The 10,589-nt window shown below is 28.8% G+C and overlaps 1 protein-coding gene across 2 annotated transcripts in view; it reads right to left on the bottom strand.

Moving 5' to 3' along the window:
• Nucleotides 1-2,787: 2,787 nt before the first annotated feature.
• LOC106689879 (midnolin-B) overlaps nt 2,788-10,589 on the bottom strand; it is a gene marked incomplete at its 5' end in the record, with an annotated part of 77,056 nt that continues 69,254 nt past the window's right edge. For both annotated transcript variants that reach the window (XM_067046677.1, XM_067046678.1), the window contains 4 exon segments: nt 2,788-3,766; nt 5,709-5,878; nt 6,795-6,968; nt 7,301-7,388. In XM_067046677.1, coding sequence (XP_066902778.1) covers nt 5,712-5,878; nt 6,795-6,968; nt 7,301-7,388 — 429 coding nt within the window.

The following is a 10,589-nucleotide window of genomic DNA, read 5'->3' as shown; positions in this document are numbered from 1 at the left end:
CGTTCTCAATGCAATACAAAAGTGTAAAAGCCAGAAAAAACTGTATAAGCATGTGTAAACCTGGTTCATTGAAAACTTGGCTAGTAATATGTTTCAAAAACTGATCCCTTTACAAAAAAAAACACCAACAAACACAGTGTTAGTATTTTCTTTGTATGTTTAGAAAATGCTGAGTGTACATTAACAACAGTCATATTTTTTATTAAGCATTAATAAAGTTAATTATTTAAACAACTATGATAAATGAGTATGCTATGAATAATCAAAACAAAGGGGATAGATTTAAAAACAGAAAAATCACCTAAAACAACACACCCAGACTTTAAACTGTATTGAACCTATAAGAGATGAGTTATTTGAGTCAAGGCATCCAACTTCACTAGAGCTACTTAAGAAAATTAAGAGTTTTTCTGATGGACAAATATCCTTCAAAATCTGATTTGGCTTATGCTAAATTTAAATTTTAAAACACATAAAAGCGAAGTTTTTAGCTGCCTCTGAATATTATTTTTTATAACTTTATTGTAAACGACCATCGATATATTAAGTATTAGTTAATTGAAAACAAAAAAATAATAATAAAAGACACAAACTACTACCTCTCAGCAGGCAATTCTGATTGAGCCAATAATATCACTTGAAAACATTACTTAGTAGAAGAGTACTTTTCAACTATTGTCCACAAACCCTCTTCCAGGTGTTCCACAAAATAATGTATTAAGAGATTAAATAGGTATTCCTTAATTTTCAAATATCTCGAGTATTCCTAACATTTTCATAAAACTAGTTTTGGGGCAAAGTACATAAGTTGGGCATACTACATGGCTTATAAACAAAACAAAAATCAAATGTTTCAATTTTATTGTAAGAAGATAGTTGACTGTATGAAGTAGTTTGGAAGAAGATAGTCTGGGTGGTGGTCAATAAAGGTATCAAAATAATAAAAGAAAACTATTTATTGTTAACCAACGTTTCGTCCCACTTTGCAAGGTCAGTTAAAATTTTAATTTTCACTTTTATACACTAACAAAATAAAGAGCCATAGCAAGGACCTTCTGTATCCTTGGAAAGTTTGAAAATAATCTACGTCCAGTAATACCAGGGAGTCTGAACAATTTTTTAGAATTTATGTAAAATTCAAATAAAAGCTAATCCTCAATTTGAAAATAAAAATGTTTTTTTCTGCCCTATTTGTATTTGCACCCTTGGTGGGGCCCATCTCACCGACCCCAAGCTATGGCCCTGACAAAATATATTATGTTATATGCATAGAATATGAGTCACAACCCATAGAATTTGCTTTGTTCTCAGGAAAGCAATACGCATTGGTCTTCGAAAAATCAAAGAGCTGGTCCCCTTTAAATTTAAAAAGAAATAACTTAATCAGTTGGGAGTTAATTTATGCTGAAATAAACTAAGTTATTCAGAAATCAGGTAATTGAAGATGAATAGCATATAACATCTATCAACAATTTAATAATTATTAAACCTTAAATAATATTTATTATTATTGAATTAATTATGATACTCCTCAATGTTTATTATACACTTTAAAATGAATAGAATTAAAAGCGTTAAATGAACCCTAGGACATAAAATAAATTCTATTTTACAGTTAATAAACATTAACTTATTATGGTGCCTACTTGACTGCTCCACTCTATTAGTTATTAGACGGCATGTAGTAAATAGAGGAAGGTTGGGCCAGAGCAGAGCGGTGTAATGGGCAGTCTATATATCTATTACATTCTATTTTACTTTTGAATAGCGAGCCAGTCAGACTTGGTTTAAACCATAAATAAATTTCCATTTTCACATTATTGAAGATTCTGCGTTATCATTGGGCATAACAGTGTTAATGTCTCAAGAAAAGATCTTTAAGAATAAGATGATAATAGAACTGCTTTTGGAACAATTCTATTTTAACCATCAAAGTATGTATGTTTTATTGTATTAAATTCCACAGATAAATATATTCCGGTACTTTTTCAAAAATCTTATCATCCACTCCACACTAATTTAATCTGCAATAAATAGGCAGTTCTTAGTAGTTGTAGTTATAATTTTACATGTTTTTATTAACAAAGAAATTGTTATAATGGCAATTAAAAATTAGCTTTTACTATTTATTAATTTTTTTTTGTGAAGCAGATTGAGACAGGCAGTTCTTAGTAGTTGTGGTTATAATTTTACATGTTTATCATTAACAAAGAAATTGTTATAATGGCAATAAAAACTGAGTTTTAACTATGTTTTTTTGTGAAGCAGATTGATTTGATGTCGAATATATTTGTGTATGTTGTTCATTGTGCGGTAACACTTTTCCTTAGATAGATGGTGCTTGAATGTACAAATCACTTTAGTAGTATCGTCACTTTATAGTGGCTATGTTTTGTCATTTTCTTACTACTCTCACAAGTGTTCTGCCACCACCAAAAGGTTGTAAATGAGCATGATAGAAGCATTGAGTCAATAATTGGTTACAACTAAACACAGCTTTTAAAGACTAGCGAATATGTTATAGATCTGAAACATATCTCTTTGAATTTTATGTTAATACAATTGTTTACTGCTTATAAGTGGTAGGGAAAACCAATGATGAAAGTATTGTAAGAATTATTGGTAGGTAACCGGACATTTTCCTTTAAAATTATTATGATAATTACTAAAGAAGTATAGAATTTTTCCACGTTTCAGTCAGTAAATATTTTATTTTGTCTCACAAAGTTAAAGCTTAATAATATAGTTCAATTTCCTTTAAAAAAAAAAATAATAAAAAAAAAAAAATGAAAACAATAAAATGCACTTTTATTTTCATGAATATATATAATAAAAAAAAAATAACAGAAAAAATTATAAAAGAAATTTTTAGCCTTTAAATGATAAAAAGTAAGTAGCATTTCTTGTATGGTAAAGATGAAGAATTGGATCTCCTTCAAGTTCCAATCAATGAAAACAAAGTGTAAGAAGAGTATATACTGGAATAATTTATTAACATCTTCATTGCAACTTAATACATAAAATGTGTTCCATTAAAAATTGTAGTCTTAATATAACACATGGAAATTCTTATCAGAAGTCTTACATTTGACTCTGGTAATACTCTTCTTTATAGCATAATCTCGAGTATAAATCTACATCTTACTAAAGGCTAACTACAGGAAAAACTTGACTAATATTTATACATAGCAATAAAAAGAAGAGTTTCTAAATAAATTTCTTAATACCCTAAATACAATTCATTTCCTCAGTCGAGGTTCAATGTACTTTAAAGAATAGTGTGCACTAATTTAGAATACTTAATACATATACATATTAACAGTAACCCAATATTTCAGGGTGAGTCTGCCCTTCGCATTGGACAAACCCGTAATTCTTATTGATAAACATTTTGGGAAAACGCATTTGTAAAGCGCATTCATCTATTATACATAAAAAAAGTATTGTACACCCACATGACATATATTTACACAAACAAAAGTTAATATTTAATTACAAAAGGCAAAAAAAAATATGTATTTTTCATATCCTCTCGACGTATCATATTTAATAATCATTCTTCAATTCATCTTCACATAAAAAATGAAAAATTAAGAACAAAACTTAAAAAAAAAAAAAATTAAATCTGGGGTAAAAAGCAATTTTTATCACTATAGCCTATCAGGTATGAGGAATGATGTATCTAAATGATGAGGGCTTTATTTACAATGGCAGTTTTTCGTCCTCATCTCAGCTCTTGTCTGTAAGGCTCTTTTTTCTTGAAATTCTGTAACAAAATTCCTAGGTAAATTATAACAAAATATTTTTCATCATATTAATGTTTCAAAATAATCAAATGAGATCGAATAATTAAGAATTCAAAAGAACAAATTAATATGAACATTTTAAATAAATATTAAGATTTATAAAGATCTGAAGTCCGATTATCCATAAGACCAATGAAGGTTGCTTATACATTTGTTTTAAAAAAAAAAAAAAACTTGTATTGATACTAAAACTGGTTTAACTATAAACCAGATTTCTGCATAATTTTCTCTATCTTTCTCTCAACTTCATACGGGATACTAATGAAAGTCACAATATAAAATTTTTTGATGACATGAGTTTAAGCATTTGAGAAATATAAAAAACTTTGCAATATTTATAAAGACCAAATAGAATTTTTCTCATTTCAATAAAATTATTTGACTATTAAATAAACCCATAGAAATTTTAATATTTATTTTAAATTAATAAATGAATTTGGAGTATGGAAATAATAAGAAAACACTAGAAAAAAGTTTGTACTTCAAAATGGCACATTTGATATAGCATAGCCTTAATTTAGTAGATTAAAAAAACTACAGAATTTATTTCAATAGCATATAAAACAATTGATGATGGTAGAAGTCCAATGGATAAGATTAAAGAGATTCAATACAAAAACTCTGTATAACTAGATTTGGCTTTATTAGATCCTTATTTTAATTTGGCTTTATTATATCCCATGGTTTCTTTATTTCTGGTATAGTCGATTAAAGGGTTCTCCTAAAAAGGTTCTAAATAAAATTTATTCAAACTTATCAAAATATCTTAACCTTGAACACAATATCATTTTTCAGCTTCGGTGCATATGAACATTCATCTCATGTACCAAAAGTGAAAATATATTAATTTTGTTAAAGATAAGACTTTTTTTCTTATTCCCGAAACGTTTTACTAAATTAAGGTTAGAACAATTTTAGTGAGAACTTCATTCACATTATTAAATGGAAAGAAATTGGTATAACCTATTATTGGTATTAATTTCTTGAAATTAACTATAGTTAATTATATAATTAACTATATTAGATCTTGATCTAATGGCAGAGCAACATCCATTAGATTAGATCAATCATGTAAATTTAATAATGTCCAAATCTTCACCTGAATTCTGGGTTCAAATTACATCATAGGCTTAACAGAGTGATTATGTTTCGATTCCTTGAATTGAACCTTCCAGACTACTATTTTTTACGATTATTACGAAGTATTAAATTAGGTGCAATGACAAATTTAATAAAATTGGAGAAAATTTCACTGCTTTGAACTTGAAGACTGCAGTAGAAAAATAAATAAAAAAATAATAAATTTATAACTTCCATACAAGGGAATTGGAAACAATCATTTAATACTCTTTTTATACATTGCTAACAGGAGATATCAAGAGAATTAGTAAGTAGGCAGAAAACTCAATACAAATTGAAAATTGATGATAAGATACTATTCTAAAACATCATGAATAGCAGAACAACTGGATACAAAGCAAGTCAACAATTTGTTAATTATCAAGGAACATTTTTTCTCGAACTAAATAAAAATCATATAAAAGAGAAAAATGTATGTGGTGTTGCTATCTACAATGGAATACATTTATTACAGCACTTAAAAAATAAATCCAAGGAAGTTCCAAAATTTGAGTTGTTACGACCTGACCTAGAACATCTTCATTTTATCAACATACATGGTCAATCAATGATCTTCCAAGGAATTACAGTTTGAGGGTTTGAAAATTTTTTCACACGCATAACATTGAATAAACAGTAAATTTAAAGGGATAAAAACAGATAAGAAACCTAATTTGATTTTTTTTTTGGAATAGCTGTATACCTTAATTGATATAAATGATTGCCTTGATACAAAAGCAATATATAATCTGAGTGACGGAATAAATAAGCTTGTTTACTTACACGTTATGCTGTGACATGATCGTGACCCGTAGGATAGGGCTGAGATCTCATTGCCCTTCTCCTTTCCCTTCGTTGACCTAGAACGAGTCTCAGCCTCTCCATCTTTCCTCGGGTAGCTCGATTTTCATCACTTTCAGCTGAGGATTTTTCAACTACGCGGGTCACCTCATCTATAGATTAAAATAATACTTGAGTAAAACATGAACATAATAATGGAATTATACATAGCAAATAGAATAATTAATAAAAACTAATATAAGATGGGCCATTATGGAAAGCTGAACAAGTGTGATGATAAGCGGACCACTTGGTCCCTTTAACAATGTCCAGAAGACTACCTAGAGCTTCATCCTTTTTCTAACTAGGGTAAGAATGAATGTTCTGTACCGTGACAATCAAAAAAAATAAATATTTGCTGTCCCAGGTAAAAATTAAACTAATATGAACTAGGCACACAGATAACTTTGTTTTAATATTCTCATCCATTACTACCTATTTGGAAAACAATTTTAATTATTAATTTTAACCCATGGCTCTTTCCATTATGAATAATAAAATGGATGATCATTATTTATATAAGAAAATAAGTTCAGGTTTGCACTTAAAAATTAAAATTTTACTATGATGATTTACTTAATTTACTAATTAATATATTTTATTGTATGTATCGTATTTTTTTTTAAAGATGAATAGACTTTATATTACTTTTTGCAATTATAATCTGAATGTAATATTAATGAACCTGTTTGTAAATATTTAAAACAAATCAATAACACGATAAATTAAAAGAAAAAAGAAATATCACAGTTAAAATACAAATTGTAATGGCAAGAAATTATAAAAATTGCATCAAGCCCCTTCATAAAGTCCTCAGATTAGGTTAAAACAACTATATAATTAGTGTATTATTTCCAATAATTTTAAATTTTAAATATTATAAAATGGACCTTTTTGTAGATAGTCCTCAGCACTCTCTTAGTATGCAAGTAAAAAAAACAGGTATGGTAACGAAGAACATAGCTTTAATAGACACTGTATTACAATAAGGGCTATACGGTACAATGTTAAATAAAAAAATAAACCAACTATTAGTTGAAGATGATGTAGATGGTTGTGGCTGGGGTTTGCTAGCCTGTTCTTGAGCTGCTGCAGCTCGGTACTGAGGAGTAGCGCATAAAAGGTCATTTAAAATGTGTATTATAGTTGATATATCTCTCTTTGGACGACCGAACCTGTCTTGGAGAGCTGGATTGAGGGTACCTGAAATAAATATAAAATATAAATACTTTGCTTCTACTTAAATCAACTAATAGTAAATAGTATGAATCGATTTATGACTTAATGGTTATGTTAGGATAATTTTATTAATATATTTTTGGTAATAAGCAACATGTAAATATTTAATTGTAGTCATCAAAGTTATTTCAAATCTAAGACTTGTTAATTTATATTACCCTATTAAAGGTTAAATTTATATTAAATTGAAGAATCTAATATAATCCCTCTATCAATTTTTTTATTTCAGATTATAAGAGATGCAGTCAATAATTAATTTTATATTTAACCACATATAACATTCAATAAGTACTTACCTGAAAAAGTACCAGAGTAAACACCTTTACCATGATGATGCATGCTTTCAATAATAGCTCCTTGCCTTCGTTTTAAGTTGCTCACCTCCTGAAACAAAATAAATTATTATTTTATGCTAACAATGGTGTTAGTGAATAAATATACTATATTCTTAAAGGGTTTGAAATAAATTAATTTGATTATGTTGAATAAAATAATTCAATTTTAAGTATATGTGTTGTTTTCTTCACACTTTTATAGAAAGGAAAACTAGCCAAGGAAATTCGATGCTAACAGAAATCTTACATTAACAAAATGCAATAAAGGGTATGAAGGAGTAGGCACTATATGAGGTACCTGTTAATGTTTTAGGGAGATGGGGTGGTCAGCCTTGAATTCTAGTAACATTCATCTATTTAGGCAACCTAATCAACTAAAATGCAAATAATATTTCTTTCAAAATTTCAATGTTATGGTAATAATAACAACTGGTTGTTAGGAACATGATATTCTAATTCAACTATACAAGAATAGGATTAAAAAATCCGAAAATACTCGATTAGTTAAAATGGTTCTTGAATACCAATATAGATCTATAAGAACTCTCTTATGATATGGTTTATGAATGATGAACCAAACTATTTTTTCCCAAAGAATTATTGGATGCGTCATGAAAAGATAACGCACAAACTACAAAGAGGCTGGGCCTACCCAGTGACGTCATTTTAAGGAACGTAATTATGGATGGTGAGTCAGCTACCAAAATGGTTATGAAATTACCAACCTGATTTTAAGTTGGTTCCTCAATGGTAAAACCAATTAATAATTTATTAGCGTTCCGAAATTCCTCCTTCTTTCGACGTATAATCATTTATTACCGAATGAAACTTAAACCGGTTGACGTTGGTTGACTATTTTAAATTTAACTCGAAATGTGCTTCAAGAGTTTTTTTTTCCTGAGCATTGAGAGCCTGTTAGAAAAGCTACAAGAGCTCTTCTGAAGGACTAATAATATTTATTTATGAGGTTAAGGAAAGAAAATATTTACTTAAAGAATAAGAAACGTTTATAGCTTCCTTCACCATAACCTTCAACAATTGTATTCACTCTATTTTGTCCATTATTAAGGCTAAGGTACTTAAAATCACACATTCTCAATCTTCAGACTTGATTGAAGTATTTCTTAAGGTTTTTTTTTTATGTGAACAGTATGTGGCAAGTAGGTAACCAAGGTATATTTACAGGTATAATTATGTTAACTATTGAAATGATAATTATAAAGGAGTGAAGTCGCAAGGGGCTTTTAAAGTAAAAGTTTAAAAATAATTTAAAATATAGTTTAGAATATGTTTGATCAGTACAACATTCTGTCTGACAACTTCCAGCGTACCGTGTAGTCACTTTCCTACAGGCGGTTGAATGAGAACATCCCGCTACGTTCCACCACTTCCATACCTAAAAGGGACCCAGGGAAATCAGAACATGGATGGCTATCGGTACAATCTTGAGATATCAGATCCATAAGAGAAACTCATCTCAAGAATTCTTATCATTGCCTTTTAAGAGATTTTTTTTTTAATGGAAGATCTAAAATTTGCGATTTGCATGCCAAATATTTATCCTAATTCCTACCTATTTGACACTGTTACCTTGAATAGTCAAGAACCAACAAAGATTTGATTGGGCACACGGGGATATTCGAAATTAGACCGAAAACTACACTTTTTTTTAACAAGTAGATTAAACTTGCTATCTTGTTCAAAGGAGAAATGTGTATAATAGCTATAAATAATGAAAATAAGATGAAATCCCTTGAGGGTTCTTCTATAATAAACGTCGACAACACAAATATAAAAAAAAAATACGAAGTACATTTTCGAAACAAATATGCATTATTATCAAAAATTAGCTGTTAAATATTAGGTCAGTAGGTATGATAAAAAATAAAATTTTTTTATATAACACTTCATTATTTTTTTTTATTATCACAAGAACTTAATACGAAGCAGATTTTATAGAATAATAACATTCATTCATAACATCTTTAAAAATCAACTTATTTTTAATACAGGGTACTTATGATTTATGTATGTACCAATACTACCTATTTTGAGGCCTTAAAGCTTGGGGAAACCTTAAAAATTTCAACTTTAGATTATTATTTTTTTTTTTAATGAAGGTTTTTTTTTCTGAAATTACAGAAATATCTAAAGATAAATTTTTGGATACGTTTTAAAAATATGAGTTTATGCTAACGGCCAGAACACTACAATTCTTGATTAATAATTTATTAGGAAAGTATCAGAATTTTAGGTTTCAAAAACATTAAGAACATTTTACTTATCTTTTGTTAATGCTGTATTTTATTTAATATATTTAACATAAAATATATTTTATTTAGTTAGTGACACAATAAATGCAATTTATCGCAAATTAATTCGAAGACAAGAGATAGAAAATTGAATAAATCAGGGCTGATACAACATAAGAATAAATTTTGTAAAAGCAGCCTACCCTGTTCCTTTATCAGAGAAGCCATTGGACTTGTTCTTTTTTTGCAGGGGCAGGTCCCTAAAGAAGAGGAAGTAGCCCATCACATCTGGCAACAGCGCAGAGGATAAACATGTAGATACAACTAAAAACCAAACCAACATTTTTCGACTGATATAGCTATCGCATCGGCATACCAAATATATACAGAGATATATTCTCTGGATTTTTTTAACTTTTGAAAGGAGAGTTACATCAGTGAAGAGAGCGTGTTCTATTCTCGGCTGGAACCTACCAAGGCTTCATTGGAGCCACGAAGGCCACTCGCGTTGGCCAACTACTCAGGGCATTACAAACCCTTATGCAGCGCTATTGGTCCCATCCTGTACAGGCTACTCTCACCACTTTTAAACAACTTTATGATTTTTAATACTTATTTATTCAACGACATTACGCCCATATAATGCTTTAAAAAAGAAACAAATTTACGAAAGATAATATAATATAACGCTGCTAAGTGTTCTTGCACAAGATAGATGAATATAATAATGCATAACCTATACTCGAAATATAAATTTGTTGACACTTAAAAATTTTTCATTTTAAATATAGCTTTTTCTAGTACCCATTCTAGACTATCAAGAATTTGGAAACATCTAACGCTCTCCGGACCCTCCTGATTTGCTATCAGTCATTTCCTTAGCTGCTAATCATACTGATTACAATTTCTTCGCTAAAAGAATATGACTCAGTCGATTAGATCAGTGGTCATTATCGCAAAATAGATAATTATAATAATGGATACACAGCAACAGGAAC

This window comes from Halyomorpha halys, unplaced genomic scaffold (assembly GCF_000696795.3).
Source record: "Halyomorpha halys isolate HHAL.00 unplaced genomic scaffold, Hhal_1.1 Scaffold1505.1, whole genome shotgun sequence".
Classification (NCBI taxonomy): Eukaryota; Metazoa; Arthropoda; class Insecta; order Hemiptera; family Pentatomidae; genus Halyomorpha; species Halyomorpha halys.
Note: the sequence above shows the minus strand (reverse complement) of the source record. Positions and strands in the feature narration are given on the sequence as shown.